This window comes from Biomphalaria glabrata, chromosome 6 (genome assembly GCF_947242115.1).
Source record: "Biomphalaria glabrata chromosome 6, xgBioGlab47.1, whole genome shotgun sequence".
In the NCBI taxonomy this organism is placed as follows: Eukaryota; Metazoa; Mollusca; class Gastropoda; family Planorbidae; genus Biomphalaria; species Biomphalaria glabrata.
Genome location: NC_074716.1, coordinates 28,436,694 through 28,458,101, shown reverse-complemented (window position 1 = coordinate 28,458,101; position 21,408 = coordinate 28,436,694). Strand labels below are relative to the sequence as shown.

General features: G+C 36.7%; 4 protein-coding genes across 4 annotated transcripts; 1 reads left to right on the top strand and 3 right to left on the bottom strand.

The window, feature by feature from the left end:
- Positions 1 to 1,888: 1,888 nt before the first annotated feature.
- LOC129926856 (uncharacterized) lies at positions 1,889 to 2,482 on the bottom strand. The gene has a single exon (XM_056033319.1). The coding sequence runs from the start codon at positions 2,480 to 2,482 to the stop codon at positions 1,889 to 1,891; it is 594 nt and encodes a 197-aa protein (XP_055889294.1).
- Positions 2,483 to 10,032: 7,550 nt separating this feature from the next.
- On the bottom strand, positions 10,033 to 11,154 carry LOC106068032 (uncharacterized). The gene has a single exon (XM_013227319.2). The coding sequence runs from the start codon at positions 11,152 to 11,154 to the stop codon at positions 10,033 to 10,035; it is 1,122 nt and encodes a 373-aa protein (XP_013082773.2).
- A 3,979-nt stretch (positions 11,155 to 15,133) lies between these two features.
- Positions 15,134 to 18,374, top strand: LOC106068023 (protein yellow-like). The gene is made up of 2 exons (XM_013227311.2): positions 15,134 to 15,417; positions 17,101 to 18,374. Exons 1-2 carry the CDS (start codon positions 15,217 to 15,219, stop codon positions 18,154 to 18,156), a joined length of 1,257 nt encoding a protein of 418 aa, XP_013082765.2. The 5' UTR covers positions 15,134 to 15,216; the 3' UTR covers positions 18,157 to 18,374.
- A 1,680-nt stretch (positions 18,375 to 20,054) lies between these two features.
- On the bottom strand, positions 20,055 to 21,152 carry LOC106068033 (uncharacterized). Its single transcript, XM_013227321.2, has one exon. The coding sequence runs from the start codon at positions 21,150 to 21,152 to the stop codon at positions 20,055 to 20,057; it is 1,098 nt and encodes a 365-aa protein (XP_013082775.2).
- Between the last annotated feature and the right edge of the window lie 256 nt (positions 21,153 to 21,408).

Sequence of the window (21,408 nt, the reverse complement as noted above, 5' to 3'; positions counted from 1 at the left end):
TCTATCGTCCGAAACCTAAAAGCTAAATGCAATTAAATGTCTTTACGATTAACAAATAAAGAAACACCATTCAATGGTATACTAGGGCACGCATACTGTGAAATGGCAAACATGCTATGTCTAAAAGTAACTTAAGTATAGTTTCTGGGCAAGAAGAGTGAAGAGCCTATGTAGCGTTCTTTTCCGGGAAGGAAGGTCTTTGTAATGTGGCCATAAATTTTCAGTTTGGGTCTTCTTGACATTGTTTAGCAGGTCGTAGTGGGGCCCAGACGTTGCGATCCTGTTTGTGATGCAGTTTTTAGGTGATACCTAGCTTCCTTCTATTACATCTCAATTTCATTGTTAGCTTCCTCCTCTCTAGTTCTTAAGTTAGTGTCCAAGATTTGCAAGCATATAAGAATGTGGCCAAGACCAAGGAGCGCATCAGTCTGATTGATTATACCTTTGCCCTTTCAAATTGTTTTGAGCTATGCAAGTGCTGCTGTAGATTGTGTATATCTGGCCAGTAGTTCAGGTTTGATTCCTTCATAGAAACGTTAGTTTTGAGGTATTTAAAACTACTGACACTTGCTAGCTTTCGTCTCCAAAACTGATGTCCTGCTTAAAGCACTGAACTATTAGTCATAAGTTTAGTTTTTCTACATTGATTTGCATATCATATGATGCGGAAGTCTTGTATAGGCGCATCAACAAGATCTTCTTCTGTTCTTGCCAGACCATCTATGTTGTCCGCAAAGAGCAAGCTAGTTATTCTTTTTCCTCCAATGTTTACTGTACATCCGTAGCCCTCAAGATCATCTGCCATAATCCTTTCAATGAAGATATTGAAATGAGTTGTTGAAAGTAGGCAGCCTTGTCTCAATCCAACAGTTGTTTTAAACCATTAGCTTTCCTTTTGAGGTCACATGTGGCTTTTGTAAGACACCCCCGCTATCTCTTTCGGCAGCCATTAACAGCCATATGTTCTAAATTCAAGACCGCTCCCATATCCCATTCAGTGCATGAAAAAAAAAGTTCCCATTTCAGACCTTGCGGTGAGGTTAAGGTCAACTATTTCTTTAGCATGAAAAGGATCTATAAATTCACTGTAACCATTTTTTTTTATTTCTGGATAAAGCGTGAAGTAATATGGATTCTATCTCTACTTACCAATTGTTAGATCTTGTCTGATCTAGATTAGAATCGATGGCTTCTAGAAAATGAGCAGTATGTACCTTCACAATTTTCATTGTCGCATCGCACGAGTCACACACTATCAAGGAATAACTTTTTTTATAGGTAAGTTATACTGAAGCTTGTATTTTGTTTAGTGGAGATGTTAACAATAAGCTAAACAATGTCAAGGACTCTAAATTGAACTTTATTTGAACTTTAATGTTACCAACTTAAAAAAAATCTACAAACGGAAGACGTGTTTATGTAGTGCCAAAAAAAAAGAACAAAAATTATCCTACAACTAAAAGCAAAAACAACTTCTCAACACTTCAGAAATTTTGTACAACAGATATACTAAAAATCATGCTATTTATAGTTTTGCTTCTTTGTACGAAAATCTGCGGTATAGAATCCGTCTGGCAAAATTTGCATATTTTAAACATATCTGTCTTTTTTTAAATCAATAGTGGATAACATTCAACCCCTTCCAGATTATATGCCTGATGAATAAACTAAATTTTTGTGGTTAAAATAAACCTTAAAGCATCTTTAACGTTTCATTTTTTCAATTCATCAATTAAAGCCGTAATTTATTAAAGCATGATTGCAATTGAAAACAAAGGATAACTGTTTCTGAAGAATGTTACATGCATAGATTATGTGAAATACGAATATTATGTGCTTTGAATATTGCATTAGTTCAAGGAGAGAACTGTCCTATTAAATTGTTTTATCAGCTAGGACTAAGATCCAGCAAAGGGAGACGAGTCAGGCAACAGTTTTCTCGATACCTACTGCTGTACTTCCAGTAAATGGCGATGTTGATACTTGTGTTGATCACCTGGAACGTGTAGTTAACTCCGATGACAGTCAGGTAAAAGTTATTCAAAGGCTTACGGAAACCAAATGTTTGTACCGAGACGGAAATTAGGCTGATGAGTATCTCTGGCATGTCACAGATGATGACCACAATGGACATAAAAACCATTTGCTGAATAGCTCTACGTTCTTTTCCGGAAAGACTTTTTAATTTGGCTTTATCAGACGCTTGTTCTGATGCAAAGGAATTAGATTGACTATGTATTGTCAATACTGAAGCTTTTGGGAATGGACTGAGAGACTGCAAGCCAAGACGAAAGTTTACGGAAGTCTTCAGTTTTTTACTCATGTGAAGCACGCAGCAAACTATCACAACCTGACTGGACAATGGCAGAGACGTGTTTCTGACGATCCCAGTGATGACTCTGACCTGTTCTCTTCCAGGGGACACCCAAAAACTTAACCGCGTGGAGTTGACCCGCGGATCAAACAGTGAACTTAGCGTCATGGTCATCAACAAGGGAACATAGCTACCAACTGAAATAATCGTTACAAAACTAAGGACCAAAATTGACCTGGAAGTAGTAAACATGTGTCTAAATTGTAAAGGCGTTGACACACACATGCAACGCGCAAAAGATAAAAATGTGGTCGTCAGAACGACCATCGTATACAAAAGTCGTGCCACGTGACCGAAGTAAAGATATAAGCCAAAAGGCTCCACTGGAAACCAAGTGAAGAACTGTGTAGAGTACTCAACAATAAAAAGTCCGTAGGCAACGCTCCTCAAAAAGATTATTAGAACATGAAAAAGTTCAATGCCAGCTAGTAATGTCATGGACAGAGAAAATCCATCTTTGATGCCCATGGAGATAAATGTCATGATGTTGATGGTATTTCCGAAAATGCCCCAAACTGAAATGACAGCTCGTGCACCACTTAGAATGCCTTCAAACATCACAAACTGATGAAATGTCAAAACATCATCACTACTTTTGGGGACGTTTTCTGCAGAAACATTTCCGAACCATGATACAATTTGAGACGATGCCATTTATGCAAATTTTTTTTTAAATTGTTGAAATTATTCCCATCCTAAAATGACTGTAAAAATCTATTAGATGGATAAAGAATCAAAAAAATTTCAATTGTTCAGTTTTATAGAAATCTGTATTTTTCGAATCGTTAGCTTTACAACATGTCACATAGAAGGATATAGTTAAGATTACAATCAATAATCTATCTTAACATGGCAACAATGGTTTGCAAAAGACATGTTTGAGAACAGTTTGTAATTGTATACATATAGATGTAAAAACAAATGTCTTGAGTCCCACTATTTACAATAAATACACATGTTTACTGTTGTCATAGATCAATCTTGTTCTTTCCTTAAATTTATGCATCTTGAAGTACAAAAAAATGCTTCGATCTGAAAAAAAAACAACGCTTGTTTGTGTATGCGTGTGCGCATTGGTTTATTTTTTGGGTTGAAAATCAATACCATTTGCCGTTCTGTCTGTTTGAAATTCATTAGAAAAATTCTTAGACTCTTGTTAATTTTTTTTTAACCTATGTGAATAAAAACATTTTTCTAAAATCTAAAAACAACAAAGTATGAACAATTAGATTTTTTTGCTTCAAACTCTCATGTGAATTAGAGATTGTCAACAGATTGGGATGTCACGTTGTCCTAAAGATAGAGAAAACACTTCCCATGAGACGATCAATACTAGAGGAAACTATTCATTCTACAGGCTTATTCAGATTTATACATTTGGAATGCAGGACTTCAGACATTGGTTTACACACAATGGAAGAAAAACAAGGAAATTTTTCAAAGAACTTACACAGTTGGAAGAATCTCACTTCGGTTTTGATGTCTATTATAATGCAGAAATAACAAAATTTAGTGGTAATATAAGTTTGAATTGAAGCTGCGAATTTCTAAGAAGTATCATAATATAAAAGTACTTCAGGCAGGAGGATTTTGTCACGTTGCATGAAGTATTATAGTACCGCAGCGAGTTAGTAAAAAAAAAAACACGCAAAATAAAAAAACGTTTTTTAAACAAAATACTTATCTAAGGGGAAGAACAACAAAGATCCCTGTCATATATCCCAAAACTGCGGGAATAAGCTCCCTCTTTCTATATAATGCAGAATAAATTAATTACCACTAATTGATTTACTGATTGGTTAATTTTTGTGTTTGATTCAAGAATTGTCATCGACTTTGAATACTTATTTATAAAATTTCAACTTGATCCGAGAATGTGAACTGGAAAAAAAAAACGTGTACAAAACATATCACCTTATTTATCGGGTTGTACAAACGGATGACAGTGTGCGGGTTATTCAATGGTACGGGGTTTATAATTCATTTATTTTTTACTCATAAACATTGTATAACGGATACTATGTACATACTGGTGGGACTTTAAACCTCCTAGAGTTAGATGTGTTATTGTGAAGTCTACATTAGAAAGCTTTCTGAACAGTATCATTCTAAAGCTCAAGAAAACAAATAGTACTGATGATAGTACTTTATGTACCGGTAGTTTACGACAAGGCATGCTTTGCCCATGCGAGATCTAAAAGGGTGCGATTTGTACGATTTGGTTTTTATGTATTTTGTAATTTGTGCGGGGTTTACGCGCATACGGGTTATACAATTGCGAAAATACGATAAGGGAAAGAACTCCAGAAATACAGCCACATTTCTCAATAAATTCATTTGTTTCCATTTTCGATAATAATAATAATAATAATAATAATAATAATAATAATAATAATAATAATGAATTTTGTTTCCCTTTAATGAAACTCAACCCTGGCTTCGCCAGAGAATGAATACTCGCTCTTTTATAATAATAATAATAATAATAATAATAATGATAATAATAATAATAACAATAATAATAATAATAATAATAATTATTATTATTATTATTATAATTATTTATAATAATAATAATGTTGTCGACAAATGCCGAAAATGTGGAGTCGATTGAAAACATTATGGCAGGATGTCCAGCCCTATCAGAATCAGCCTACCTAAGTCGCCATAACCAAGTTGCAAAGTTAATACCAACACCTGGCTTTGACGCACTATTTGATCGGTAAGGACACTCCTCCTTATTATAAATACTTGCCACAAGAGGCTCTCAAGTCTACTGAACATCTGCTGTACTGGAATAGGTCTATTTTGACCGACAAAACTGTAGATTTCAATCGCCCGGATCTTCTGTTCGTTGATAAAAAAGAAAAAAAAACGCTACCATTATCGACATCGCCGTACCACTGTCTCATAATTTAAGAAAAACTGAGATAGAAAAACAAAGAAAATATGGGAACCTAGGCTTGGAGATTAAGCGTCTATGGAAATTGTCAAAAATAACAATATACCCCATTGTTATATCAATCGAGGGGATAATAACAACTGACCTCACAGACATCTTCAAGGCCCTTAACATTCCTAGGAACATCCTCGTTGCCTGTCAGAGGGCGGTACTGCTGCAGACCTGCCACATCACCAGAAAATTTCTCAGTGAAAACTGTTAAAGGGACTACGATAAATTTTGTTTCTCTTTAGCGAAACTCGACCCTGTCAGCGCCAGAGAATGACTACTCGTTCATTTCTAACATAATAATAATAATAATCTTTATTTTCCGGAAGGAAATTTGTCTTACAATTTGTGCATTACACTAAACAAAACATTGTAACTAGACACAACAAAATGTGCATTCACACCAGACTCACTCATAATTTACATGTGAAAAGTTTATATCAAATTGTTTCTATTTAATAATCTGATTGCCAGGGGAACAAAAGAGTGTTTATGTCTGTTTGTTTTTGCTATCGGTGACTTGTATCTCTTTTGTGATGGTAAAATAAAAAAAAAAAAAAAATTTTTTTAGAGTTTTTTTTTTTTTTATGTTTGTCTCAAACAGCTGCCCAAATGGGGTTTGTTTCTTGCCAATGACTTTACCAGCAGCATTTAGGATTCTATGGAGTTTATTTTTATTTTTAATGTTCATATTGTCATACCAGGCAGTCATATTAAAACTTAGAATATTGCAGATGTGAGTGTGATAAAACATAGCAAAGGCCTTTTCGCTAACATTAAACGAGGACAGTTTTCTCAGTAACCGTAATCTTTGCTGCCCTTTTTTGCTGATATAATCTGTATTTGCAGCGAAATTTAGTTTCGTGTCTAGGATAGTACCAAGGTATTTAAAAGTTTGCACTATTTCAATAGTCTCTCCAGCTACAGAAACAATATCATTTTCCTTCTTTTCCCTACGAAAATCGATTATCATTTCTTTGTTTCTACATTCTACATTTAATAAAAAATTATCTTTACATTATTTTTCAATGTGTTCTATTTCTCTGAAATATTCATTTACGTCTGAGCTCTCTGAGAGCAGGGCAAGAAGGGCTGCATCATCAGCGAATTTTGTGAAGGAGCAAAAAGGACTATCGGATTGAAAATCATTGGTGTACAAAATGAACCAAGATGGCGATGTCACAACCCCCTGGGGCGTCCCTGTGTTAAATATGCGTGCATTTAATATTACATTTTTTACCCTAACCCTATGAGGTTTTTGGGTCAAAAATTCATTAGCCCATAGTATTATAATCTAATCTTCAACTCTTTCATTTTTTCAATAAGTAAATGAAGTTGTATGGTATTAAAAGCTGATGAGAAATCAATAAAGAACAATCTTATATAAGTGTTAGGTAAGTCTAGATGTTTGTAGACACAATTTTAAAAAAATCTTTACCCTTTTGGTAAGCAAATTGTAAAGAATCCAACTTACTACAAATATCATTTAGAAGAAACATTTTAACCAGTTTTTCTAAACATTTAGACATAATGGAAATAAGAAATAAGTGAAACAGGTCTAAAGTCATTCATTTCCTTTCGTTTGGAAACCTTTGGCACAGGTACAATTATAGAAGACTTCCACATAGATGGTATCTCGTGGTTTAGTAAAGAAGTGGAAAAAATCTCTAGGAAAGGTTCAGCTAGTGGTTCAGCACATTCTTTTAAGATTTGCCCAGCAGTTTTCATTGGGTTGACATTTTGAAAATGTTGTAAAATGTTTGTTTGTAAAATGTTTTACATGTTTCGGATGTTCCTTCAGAGTTGAAGATAGTTTACTTCCTAGTCCAAACCTCTCACTGGGCGACGGGGGATGGGAGCGGGCAGGGTTTGAACCCTCGACCGTCGATAAATCCGAACGACAGTCCAGCGCGCAAACCGCACGACCAGGCAGCCATCCTAGCCATGTTGCAGACTTGCTCTTTAGTAATTGCTAATTCTAAACAGTTGTTAACTTTGACATCTTCCAGTGCATTGAGTTTTAGATAATCAAAATCGTTAGTATCGAAACGGCAATAGAAATCATGTAGCTCGTTGGATAATGTTTTGTCGTCTCTTGTAGCGAGATTATTTTTACTTTTGACTTGCGCTCCTGACATTTTGTTCATAATACCCCACGACCGTCTCATGTCACTTGTCTAAATCGAGTCCTCCAGCTTGGTGTGGTAGTTTCTCCTCTCTCGAGAGCGACGTTCAGATTACGTTGTGCTATTTTCCTTTTCTGTCTGTCGCCACTTATAGATGCTCTTTTCTTTTTGATGATTTCCCATTTTATTTTTGCAGTGACCCATAGTTTATTGTCGGGGTATATCTTGATACTCTTAGTACTGTTACACATGTTTTCACAGAATTTGATGTAATTCGTCACTGCTTCGACCCATTCTTCCAGATTTGAAGTGGTCTCTTTAAACAATTCCAGTCGGTGCAATCTAGACATCCCTGTAGTTTGAGAATGTTGTCTCGAGTCCATTCTTGTACGGTTTTCTAATTGACTTTGCCCTCTTTAAGTTTCGTGCAGTAAGTAGGCAGCAGTTGTATTGTTTTGTGGTCCGATGATCCTAGTGGTGGCTTTTCACGAGATGTGAATGCTCCTTTGATGTTACAGTAACTTAAGTCCAGAGTTCTGTTCTCTCTTGTTGGACATGAGATGTGTTGGTAGAAGGTGGATATGTCAACCTTTAAGGTGCATTTATTAAAATCACCCAGTATAACTACTGGTGCGTCCGGTGACCTTGTCTGAAACTCATGCACTACGTCAGCGATGATTCGAGCTGCAACCTCCGTCTTGGCTGTAGGCGGAACATAAACCAGGACAATGTATATTACACAAAAGTCTCGTGGCAAATAAAAAGGTCTAAATGAGAGCGCCAGTAGTTCTAGATCAGGACAGCACATCCTCTTTTTAACTGTTTAGTTGGTACAGTACTTGATGTTGATGTCCACATACATCCCCCCACCTTTCTTCTTCTTAGACTCAGCCGTTCTGTCAGATCTAGCACAAGAGAAACCATCAATAGCAATAGGCTGTCATTGTCATCCTCCTCTAACCATGTCTCTGTAAACGCCATTATACAACTTTTCCTAAAAACGTGGTCGTAACATGCATGAGCACATATCTCATCCACTTTGTTTCTAATTGAGCGGACGTTAGCTAAAACTATCGTAGGAAGTGGTGGGCGAAAACCTCTTCTTCTCAGCCTTTGAAGTAGTCCTCCTTTTTTCCCCTTTTTTCCTTGTACTAACAGAGGAAGGGTACAGACAATTTATATGTGCATAACATGGTGCAAGAGGCTTCCTCTTTGAACGAAGTTTGAGGAGTTGATCTTTTCTATAATGGATAGATCTAGGACTAGACCAGCCGCCATCTTGGGTCGTTATTTTTTTCTTTTATTTATATTATAGAATAAGTAAAGTTGAACAAATCTAGATCTAGCAACACATGTAATGTAAATACTCATTGTGGAGCCCACCTTGAAAGGCAGAAGTCATCATCTACAGAACTAATAACAAAGAAACATCCAAAATGCATCCATCAAAGCAATAATACAATTCAATTTGAAAGCACAAATTGCATGTCGCCACAGTGCAGAGCCATTTTGGACAACCAAATCGAATTACTTGACTAGTCTTAGTTTCTCATATTGATTCATGTTTTGTTAGAGACAACGAATAATTGTGTAAAGTTTAAATTTGATCTGATAATGGGTGTTTGACAAATGACGTGTAAAATAAATAGTACCAGACAAACAGACAGAGAGAGAGATGATATAAAGAAATGATGTAATCATCTAGAAATGTCTCCATGGGAGAATGTTAAAGGAAAATGAGGCCAAATAACGAGGTCGTAAGTCGTTTTTCAATTATCATTAATTATGTGCCATTGTTTGTTGCTTACGATACAATGTAATAAAGTGGATAGCTTATTGTCAGTCCCTTCTACCTGAGTACTTATATGATTTAAACAAGTGATTTAAGTTTCATGTGAAATTATATTCCTTGATTGAGCTTAAAGATATTTCACTATAACAACTTAATTTCAGCTCTGCGTTTCTTTAGAATGCTACTGAATTGCCACCTCCGAAACAGCTCAAATTAATCAAATGAACAACGCAATTCTCAAATAAAAAAAGTGACTGTATTAGATTGCCTCCACAAAATTAGAAGTTAGTTCTATGTTTGTTTGTTGTTTTTTTAATCCTGCTTAGTTCTAATTACATAGAGTTTGTGGAACAAAATCTAATCTTCCAAAATAGAGAAGGAGGTTAAAGAAAATCGTAAAAACGATAATTACTAACAGTAATTAACGGAACTGGAAAAATCTAACTGCACCATGTATGATTAATAGTATGTTTCGTTACTATCTAGTTTTCTGACAAAAACATGAGATGGTGTTTCATGTATCTACTTGCCGAGATTGGTGTCAAGTCCTTGATGTAAAAATGGTTTCCTAAATAGATCTTCGAATACACTAGCATATTTTTTTAACGTCTAAATCCTTAACTTAAATGTGCTAATTTAAAAATATTTATTTAAATAAAAAATAATAATATGAGAAAAACACACTATGTTTTAAATAAATTTATAAACTTATTTGAAATGAGAATATCCAATACCGTGAAGACATTCTTCTCTGAAATTGGCTGATCTCTTAAAGGTTTGTTTTTAATCATTAATGTCTTGTGTCCAGCACATAAAGTTTAGATAGGCAACAGTTGTGTCTGTATCTACTGCTGTAGTTCCAGTAGATGATTATGTTGATGCTCGTATTGACCACCTGGAACACGTGATTGACCCCGATGACCGCCAGGTAAATGTTATTAAGAGACTTACGAAAACCAAAAGTTGGTTCCAAGACTGAAGCCAGGCTGATGAGTATCTCGGGGAGGTCACAGACGATGACTACAATACACATTACAACCATTTGCTGAATGACTCGTCTCTCTTTACCTGTCAGGACATTTGCTTTAGTTTTATCGGACGCTAATTTTGGAGTTTTCAGTCTAGTTAATACGGTTGCTTTTGTTGATTGGCTGAATCCTTGCGGGTAGAGACGAAAGTTTAGGGACCTCTGAAGTTTTTTACTCATGTGAAGCACGCAGCAAACTATCACAACCTGAGTGGACACAGGAAGTGTCGCGTTTCTGGCAATCCAAGTGATGATTCTGACTTGTTCTCTTCCTGCAGTGACCCAGAAAATGACCCTCGTAGAATTGATCCGAGAGTCGTATTGTAACTCCATGGACATAGTCATCAGTAGTGGAGTGTAGCTTCCGACAGAAATAATAATCGCAAGAAAAGTGACACATATTGACTTTGAAACGGTGAACATGCTCTTGAATTGTAACGGTCTCGAGAGACACATGCATCTGGCAAAGGATAAGAACATCGTAGTCAACACGACCGTAGTATAAGGAAGTCGAGCCACGTGACCAAAGTAAAGATAAAGACCAAAAGGCTCCACCGGAAACCACGTGACGAACTGTGTAGAGTACTCAACAATAAACAATCCGTAAGCCACACTCCTCATAAAGATGACAATGACATGAACAAGTTCAATGCCAGCTAGTAATGTCATAGACAGAGAGAATCCATCTTTGTTGCCCATGGAGATGTATGTCAGGATGTTGATTGTGTTTCCAAAAATGCCTAAAAGTGAAATGACAGCTCGTGCTGCATTTAGTATTCCTTCAAACATCACAAACTGATGAAATGTCAAAACATCGCTTCCTGTTTTGATGATGCTTTCTGTAGAATTGTTATAGCCCCAGGAGGAATTTTGGGAATATTCCATATTTTATATATAAATTTAAGTTTAATTTATACGATTTTATTCAACATACTTTGTCTAAACGCTCGCAGAACAATTTTCGTTTCATTAAAAAAATCATTTTTTAAGTTTAAGATTTGAAGATGAAACCTCATTTTTATCGAAGCTTAAAAACGAATATTACTCAATTAAAGAAAACAAAATCCTATTAAAGAGTTCAATATTTTGTTTTAAACTGAGTGTAATTCTAATGGATTGCTATCATTCACAAGGACTCTAGTTCTTCCTTGTACTCACTGCTTCTTGTCTTGTACTGCCACAGTAAGAGAAATAAATACTCAATCTGAACAATACTTGTCTGTGTATGCGAAACAGTGATTTTCTTTTTTTTAATGCAGGTTTGTTGTTGTTGTTTGTTTGTTGGAATACAGTATTATCTTTTGTTTTTTAGATTTTTTTTTCGTCGATAACTTTTGTTTTAAGAAACAATTTTAAAACCTAGAACAACAAAATATGAATAATTTGGACTTGTTCAGCTTCTCATTGGACCTAGAGAGTCAACAATGGAAATATGATTTTGGTTTCAGCCTTCTAGATTTTAAATGGGATTGGTACTTAGGTACTGGAGCACCGGTAACTAGAGCTAATCAATAATGTCATGTGTGGTTTACTTTAAAACCAATAAAGATGAGTCTGTACTAGATAACGTTTTATTGACTAGGTGTGACTTGTAGGATTAAAATGTCAATATTTAATGAAACTAATGTAAATTTAAGCTGAAATCACGAGGTCAATATTTAAACTCTTCATCGTGATTCAGTCCCGAGACCCGAACACAAAATATAAAAAGACAAGGAACAGGTTGTTGGGATTATCTAAATGTTTCTGATGTCAGCACCTACAAGACGGATCTAAGTATATATGTAGAATTAAGATATACGTATGTAACTATAACCAGTGCTTTTTTTTTGTAAAAAAAATAGGTGTCGGTACTCAGTGATTAGTTGCCGGTACTCAGTGATTAGGTGCCGGTATTCAGTAGTTTATTGCCTAACTTTTAACTACTAAAAATTAATAATATACGATAAAATACAAGAAAAGTCATATTTTGTTTTAAAAAAAGTGCTGGTACGGTGCGTACCGTCACAAAAAAAAAAGTCCTGACTATAACTATTTATTTACCAAATACCACTGACTGATGGATCACAAAATCTCTGAAACTGTCGCACGTATCCACATGGAGGCCGGGGAAGAAGTCAAAGTGCTAGTAAAATGAACGGGCCCAAAATATGAGAGCGTGTATGTGTTGGGGGCGCATTTTTGAAGCAAGTCTTTCCAAATCAAGTCAAAAGTTTATTTGGGAGAACTTACCACATTAATTGTTGTCACAGAACGAGACAGCTAGTGGTCACTTTCAAAGTCGGTGGATACACATTTGAGACCAAAAAAAAATTCGCTGCCGAGGACACACGTAAACAGCAAAAGAGAATCTAAACGACCACTGATGGACAACGGTTATGTCTGCCCAGAATGTGGTAAAATATGTTGGTCGCACAAGGGGTTGCGGAGATATCCTCGTTCTTCGTTTATCTTTTGACTTTTTTTTTAAGGAAACCTCAGAATTTGCGCTATTCAGTTTTAGCTTTATCATCATAGGAATCCTTGGGCTTTATGCCTCTTTTCTTTGCCTCTTTTTGGGGCTTTATATGCCTCTTTTGACTTACATTAGATCCTAATATCTCTTTTCGAAATATATAAACACAATGTAATATTTACATTTGTATAGACTTAATTTTCTAGTTTTATAAATGATTTGTAAAATTTACATAATAATTACTAATTATTTAAAAATGCAATTAATTCCTAAATTCTGTTTTTATAAACAAAACATTAATCGCCATAATTATTTATATATATCTTTTACTCCTTTATATTTTTGTAAAGTCAGGAGATGCTAAAGGAGACATAATCTTATTGCGAGGTTTGCAATGAAATAATTAACAATAGGCACTGTGAGTTTTAAGAATGAGGTATTCTGGTATTGTATTTGTATTTGTTAAGTTATGATTAATCACTGAAGATCAGGGGTTCTCAACCTGTGGATGCGCGACCCTCTTGGGGGGTCGATTGACGATTTGTATGATGTAATTATTTATTTTTATTATTATTATTTGGCCTCCTTGAGTCGTAGAACGACTATGGTTCATCTCAGAGCACACTTCCTCGTGTGGCTGTGGAGCCCTATTTCGGAGAGACACTCCCGTCCAAAAGGTTAAGGTGGCTTTTGCTTCGGTGGTAGAGGAGCTGGCCGTTTTTCACTGTCTCTCTCCATCTGGTGCGGTCTAGAGCTATGTCTTCCCAATGGTCATTATTGATGTTCACTGATTTGAGGTACCGTTTTATTACATCTATGTAACAAAGGTGAGGGCGACCAGTTTTTCTTGTGCCAGTCGCGAGTTGTCCATAGAGGATGACTTTTGGGATGCGCTTGTCCTCCATCCGGCGAACATGTCCAAGCCAGAGCAAACAGCGTAGTCTGAGGGCTGTAAAGATGCTGTGAATATCTGATTGCATACTTTTTCTTTCCATGTGATTTTCAAGAACCTACGGAGACATCTCAAATGGAATGAGTTCAGTTTTTTCTCTTGCTTTGCGTAGGTGGTCCATGATTCACTGCCATACAGCAGTGTACCCATAACGCATGCCTTGTAGACTTCCATTTTGGTCACCGTAGTTAGCTTATGGTTTTCCCAAACTCTTGTCCTGAGTCTAGCGAAGGTCGAGGCAGCCTTCCCTATGCGTTTTTTTTAATCTCCTCTTCTAGAGATAGATCATCTTTAATTGTGGATCACAGATTGCAGAATTCGTATATTGTAATATAGTATATTATAGTGTAAGAATGTAGTTTACTATTTTCCCGATTACTGCCCGTGCTCCGTCATACTTTTGAAATGTGCCTATAAGTATGCAACATGGAGTGAATAGTAATAAGGTGACTTCCAGTCTAGAGACTAACAAGGAATGCAGTGTTTTCCCAAGACTACGCAGGCACGCAGCTCCAGTTGCGACCTACATACCTTGCCACATCCATTGCAGACATAACCATTGTCCGCCGGTGGTCTTAAAAACGTTTTCCTGTGGCACCATGGAATATGGAAAATAAGAAATAGATAAGTAAATAGGTGAAAGGTCAAAAATTCATTTATTTGTAATGTGATGATATGGAGAAATATCTATTTGAAGAATAAAGTTTCGGCAATGCACATCAGATACTTCTATGAAATGTCCATTTTATAACTAAAGGAAAGTTACTTAAGCTTATGAATGAAAATAGTTTTGCGGTTTAGGGGGAGGGGGAACTGATCGACACAGAGTGGGTAATTGTAAAAAGGGGTCGCCGAGCTAAAAAGGTTACTAGTACTGTAATTTAGTAGGCAAACGCATCAAGAAAAATCTCGTACTAAAATCGCATTTCTAACGAGCGCCCTTCTAAGCCGTGAGTAAGCAGGGCCTAATTTACGTAGCTGGAGACCCCAGGCTGAGCTTAATCTTTATTAAGGCCTGTACACGTTTTCAAATACACTTAATCATATCAGAGGCTTATCTAGGCTATTTGATACTTAATGCGCCAGAGCCTTTCAATGATCTCATAGGAACATAAAAACAAAATAAAACGCAGAACATTTTTTTAAACAGACGTGTGTTTCAGTGTTTACATGTGATGTGACACTTGCTTACTGGTTATAAAAAAACAATTTTCATTTTCATTTATGTTCTATTAAAAAGAATGAAGTTATGTATGCATATATATTATAAACTATTCTGAAACACTATCCTGCTATTCATATATCTACGACATTCATAAATACTGTCATAGAGGGATAGGAACATTTAACCTTAAATATCACCTCATAATGGCTGAACAGCACGTCAATAGAAACCAATAGATGTTGTCTTTGGTTTTTCATTATCAAGATAAGCTTTTTGCTGTGTCATTAAATAGCTTTGTTCAGTAAGTGACCTACATTTGTTTATGTAGTACACAGTCGACCTTTTGATGCCAACACAGCTGTTGATGTGTCATCCATGATGTGTCGTTTTACTTTCATTGTATTCTTAGCCTTGGGTTGCCCGTACAATGCAGAATTTACTGACTATTTCGGACAGTCGAGGCTAGTCTACGAATGGACGACAGTGGACTTCGTGTGGCCGTCATCAAACGACAGATCTGAAGCTTTGAGAAGTGGCAGTTTTATACCTGAGCGAAATCTTATTGCTGGGATTAAGGTAAATCTCTGTGTACAGTGTAATCCCGAAAGGAAATCTTATTGCTGGGGTTAAGGTAAATCTATGTGTACAGTGTAATGCCGAGAGGAAATCTTATTGCTGGGGTTAAGGTAAATCTATGTGTACAGTGTAATCCCGAGAGGAAATCTTATTGCTGGGATTAAGGTAAATCTCTGTGTACAGTGTAATCCCGAGAGGAAATCTTATTGCTGGGGTTAAGGTAAATCTATGTGTACAGTGTAATCCCGAGAGGAAATCTTATTGCTGGGGTTAAGGTAAATCTATGTGTACAGTGTAATCCCGAGAGGAAATCTTATTGCTGGGGTTAAGGTAAATCTATGTGTACAGTGTAATCCCGAGAGGAAATCTTATTGCTGGAGTTAAGGTAAATCTATGTGTACAGTGTAATCCCGAGAGGAAATCTTATTGCTGGGGTTAAGGTAAATCTATGTGTACAGTGTAATCCCGAGAGGAAATCTTATTGCTGGGGTTAAGGTAAATCTATGTGTACAGTGTAATCCCGAAAGGAAATCTTATTGCTATGGTTAAGGTAAATCTATGTGTATAGTGTAATCCCGAGAGGAAATCTTATTGCTGGGATTAAGGTAAATCTCTGTGTACAGTGTAATCCCGAGAGGAAATCGCCTGACCTCTTCAGTTCCAAAGATTTTCTATCAAACAAGGGGAAATGATTGTATGCAGTTACTAAAATTTGATTGCAACTTATTATATTTGTTTTATATATTTGTTTAGAGCTTAATCATAAAACAAAAAGCAGAACTGTTACCGTCTCTGGTTGAGTTTTATGATCTTCAAATTGTCTCTAAAATTGTATTTATTATACACATTATATAATGTTCAAAAAATATAGACTCTCTATATGACGTTTCTTTTCTTCACTCAATCGTTCTTACCCACTTTGGAAATATTAGGATATCTTTACTCAGTCTTCTTCTATCTACTGTCACTATGTTGTGGACACGATTAATGCTGCTTATCTTTATGCGAAACTGTAGACTCCATGAAAAACAGAAGTCTCAATAATAAACTGCATTTATACTTTGTAAAGGAAATCTGTGTAGAGTTAATTTGAAACTAACCACCTTCTATTTTCATAAGCACTTTTCTGACACAGTGATTAGTGTGTTAGCTTGAGGAGGCTTGCGCTCCGAGTTCCAATTCAAGACGTTCACATTTTTTTTTTATTTTATAAATGCATTTAAAGGCGATCGGATCGATGATGTGGAAGCAGATCTGCAACAGTTTGGGGTTAGGGCGTGGAGACGAGGGGCCCGGGAGAGATCGGAATGGAAGGATGTGTTGAAGCAGGCGCCGGAGCCCTCCATGTGCTGCGGCGCCACTGGGACGGATGGATTTAAGGGCGATCACGCTAACACTCACGAGTGATACCCCTTCTTTCTTCTCCACCTCTTTTCCCAAATGATACTGACAAGTGATAGAATCATAGCGCATTGAGAAAAGCTAAAAGCAAGAAATAGCGCTAATCAAAAACAATTGATTTTTAAGAATATTCTAATCCCATAGATTTATTATTGTTAGTATACATCTATTAAAAATTTAATTACATGACTGATTCAAACTAATTAACTTAATTATAACATATAGTAGCGATGTTTTTTATTTAAAGTACTTTTAAAAATATTTTCTTGTAATTTTTGACAGGTGTACAAGGATACAATATATCTGACCATACCTCGTTGGAGATGGGTATCAGGACAACCAGCTACTTTGACCAAAGTCGTTGAGATAGGCGGTCAGGCCAAACTTGAACCCTATCCCAGCTGGGCTGAGCAAAAAGTGGGTGACTGCAATGCACTCCAGTACGTCCAGAGCATGGAAGTGGACACCAATACAGGACTTATGTACGTCATTGACACAGGCAGGGTCGGCATACGCGGGAACGAGACCACGTCGACAAGGTGTCCGGCTAAGATTGTCGTGTTCAACCTTGAAACTGACCAGAAGGTGAGCAGCTACGAGCTCCCGGAGAGTTTCGTGAGCAGCGATAACTTCCTCAACGACATCGTCCTGCAGTACGTCAATGGCAAGGTCAAGTACGCCTACATGAGTGACGTGATTGAAGGCCGCCTTCACGTCTTCGATTTCGACACCCTTATGGGTCGCAATTTCGAGGATCAAAGTATGAAGCCAGAGCCAAATAACGGAACCTTGATTCGCGTTAATGGCGTAGACTATAATTACAGAGCTGGCCTGGACGGCATTGCAATGTCCTATGACTTTAAATACATTTACTATTGCCCTCTTGGCGGGTATAATGTGTACCAGCTGCCTACAGCGTCACTGACTTCTGCTGAAACTCCAAAGCCCAGATTGCTGGGCAGGAAAATCTCGCAAAGCGACGGACTGACCTACGGGATAGATAGGCTCTACTATGGAGCCCTGGGGCTTAACGCTGTCTATTTCTGGTCGCTGGGTCACGCCATGCGCGTCCAGGGTCTTCCGGCGGACAAGGTCGTCATGGAGCAGCAGAGCGAGGTGGTTCGCGGTGACATGGACAAGCAATGGCCGGACACGTTTGCTTGGGATGACCAGGGCTACCTCTACTTTGTGTCAAACAGGCTGCAACTGTTCAATAGCAACACGATGGACTTTAGTGGGCATGACAGAAGTAACATGAGAGTCTGGAAAGTCTGGGTGAATGACACAAGCTATTTATACCAGGCGAAATTTCGAACAGAGCAGTCCATTGTTGGTTAGTTCTGTAAGTCACTATGAGATTATGTGTTGAATAGATCAACGAATTTTACTTGACTGCCTAATCGTCCTCGTATTTTAAAGTTCTTAATAGTGGCCTACAGAACTAGACGTTTGTAGAAGTGGAGTTTTAGACTCATTCTTTTTTTTATTTTTTAATATTATTTGATTGACTAATTGTATTGAAAATAATAAAATAAATATTTGACTGTTTTAAAATAGCTCCTTTTTTTTTATTAAAGAGCATGTTGTGTATGTCTGTTCTTGTTGTGAACTGATCTGTTCTTATGTGTCAAAACGTCTTGGTGTCCAGGTCAGCTTGTGTGTGTGTGTGTACAGTGTTATCGTGAATTGTTTTGTCATTCTTGTTCAATAAAGCCTAGGATCAAGACAAGTCTTCTTGTAGTGTTTCATTAGGTTACTACAGAGCCTTCAATTATTATTTTTTTTAAATCTTAATTTAAATAATATTGGTTCACACAAAGCGTTGATACAAATCTCTTAGTGTATAGCACACTCCACTATTTACGTAGAGAGATATAGCAGAGGTCATGATGCTAAATGTAAGAACAGTGACGGCTTATATCAGACTATCTTATCTTCTAATAAAATACAGACGTTACTTTACAAAAGAAGATGATAACTTCCTAAGCGTCATGCATTTAGTCATGCATGTCATCCAATCAGGGCCGGTCTTAGGCCACTGCAACCTATGCGGTCGCAGTGGGCCCCGCACTTTCATAGGCCCCGCGCGATGTGAATTCTAGGTGTAATTTATTAAATTAAACCATTTTAACTTATTATTAAAGGGTTCCTGAAATTCTCCTGAAAGTATAAAATACAACAAAAAGTCATGAAAATGTCCTGAGATTATTAAAATCTTCTGAAAACTGATGCAAATCTTAAAACAGACAAAATTGTCATTTCGATGTGTCATTCAATATGGAAAACGCCAATCCTACTTGCGATTCAAAAAATGGCATTGTCAGCTTTCATTTAATAAAAATGTAGATATAATAATAAGGCGAATTTTAACCAAAATAAGAACAAATATTTAATTTACTTCAATAGTCACTGGCATACAAATAAAGATCTAAATCTATCTCAACCGCTTAAAAAAACAAAAACAAAAGCGATATTTTGCGAATCGATAGTAAATCTAAAAGGCAGATTTGAATGTTTATCGGATTTTTGTTGGAAAACTACCATCTATTGTAGATGGCTCGTAAAGTTAATTTTTAGTAAAGTATGAATAAAATGCAAAGACGAATTTATTTTCTAATTCAAAATCTTAATTTTCACATTATCCTTATCACAACCCAAATTAGGCCCCACGCACTCCGTTTCGCATAGGGCCCCGCAACCTGTAGGACCGGCCCTGCATCCAATGACCTAAATTCTGTCACGTATCTGGTTTTCCTGGCTAGCTCAGGCAAACCATTCTATGCTCTAATAGCACTAGGGAAGAAGGAGCATTTATACAAATTTGTCCTAGCCTATGGAACGAGGAATGTGCCTTTATAGGACTGAAATAATGCGCAAAGTGACGACAGAGCTGAGACGAAACCATTTATGAAGAAAACATAAGAATAGTCCAAATGAAATGAATTGTTTAATACAGAAGTAAACCAAGACACTAGATCTAAGAGATAGATGATTGGAAGCTGACCATTACATTTTTTAAACATTATATATCAAAGAGAAAAACTCTTTTGTGTTGACAAGTAAACTGTCGTAGTATTTACAAACATGTTGAATACAATCTTGATATTGGCGAACAATTCAGTCTGCTGTAGAAACATTCAGTAAACGAATTTGAATGAATTTGTGAATTTCCGCCAAGATAATTTAATTGAACTGTTCTGTGTATTGTTCTGTTAGAAAGCTGTAGAAAGATGTGACTAAGTTTGTTGAGCCAGGTAGAAGTTTTGTCTATATCTGCTGCTGTATTTCCAGTAGATGATTATGTTAACACTGGAGTTGATTGACTGGAACACGTGGTTGAGCCCGATGACCGCCAGGTAAATATTATTGAGAGGCTTAAGGAAGGCGAACGTTGGCACCAGAACTGAAGCTAAGCTGATAAGTATCTCCGGGACTTCGCAGGCGATGACCACAATGGACATAACAACCATTTGTTGAATGGCTCTTCTCTCTTTACCGGCCATGTCTTGGACTTTAGTTTCATTGGACGCTAGATTGGAGACCAGTGTATCAGTGCTGGAAGTTTTTTCTTTACTATAATTTGGGGACTGTATGGTTTGGTGGAAGGATTGGGATTTAAGTCTAAAAAGAGCTGATTCCATGAGTCTCTTACTCATGTAGATGACGCAGCTGACTATGGCAACCAAAGTGGACACAGGCAGTACAGCATTCCTCACGATCCAAGTGATGGCTCCGACTTGCTCTCTTGCAGGCGTGAGGTACAGTCTAAACCTGGTGTAGTTGACTTGTGGGTCAAACTGCAAGGTCATGCTCATAGTCAGGAGCATCGGCATATAGCTTCCAACTGTAGTCGCAATAATCAGACACACGATCACAGCGGACTTCGTAGCCATGAACATGTCCTTGAAGTGTAAAGGCCTTGACACGCACATGCATCGAGCGAAGGATAAGAATGTGGTGTTCACCACAGCCATAGAGTAAAATATTCGAGCCACGTGACCAATGTAAAAATATATGCCAAAAGGCTCAACCGGAAACCACGTGATGAAATGTGTTGCGTACTCAACAATAAAAAATGCGTAAGCAACACTCCTTAAGAAGATAATAATGAGGTGAAATATTTCCATTCCAGCTAGTAATGTCATGGAGAGAGAGAAACCATCTTTGATGCCCATGGAGATGAATGTCAAAATGTTGATGGTATTTCCAAAAATGCCTAAAACTGAAATGACAGCACGCGCTGCACTTAGAATTCCTTCAAACAACACTAACTGATTAAAAGTCAGAATATCAGAAGTAGATTCCTCTTGAATCACTATGGAGTTATTTGACATTGTAAACGTTAAATTTAGTTATATTTTAGTTTCACAGTTTTAGATTTAAAACTAATAATTATCAATTTTGTAAAAAATTTTTTCAACTGTATTTTTTTGTAAGTATTTTTTTACCAATTTAAAATTTACCTGCTGGGTATCAGACATCAGGCATAGAAAACTAATGAGTTTTGTACTTCTACAAGTCTACACCTTTGCTATAAAAAAAGATAGGAAGAGATGAAAGCTGAGCTGATTTGGTCCTTTTGTAAGTCAT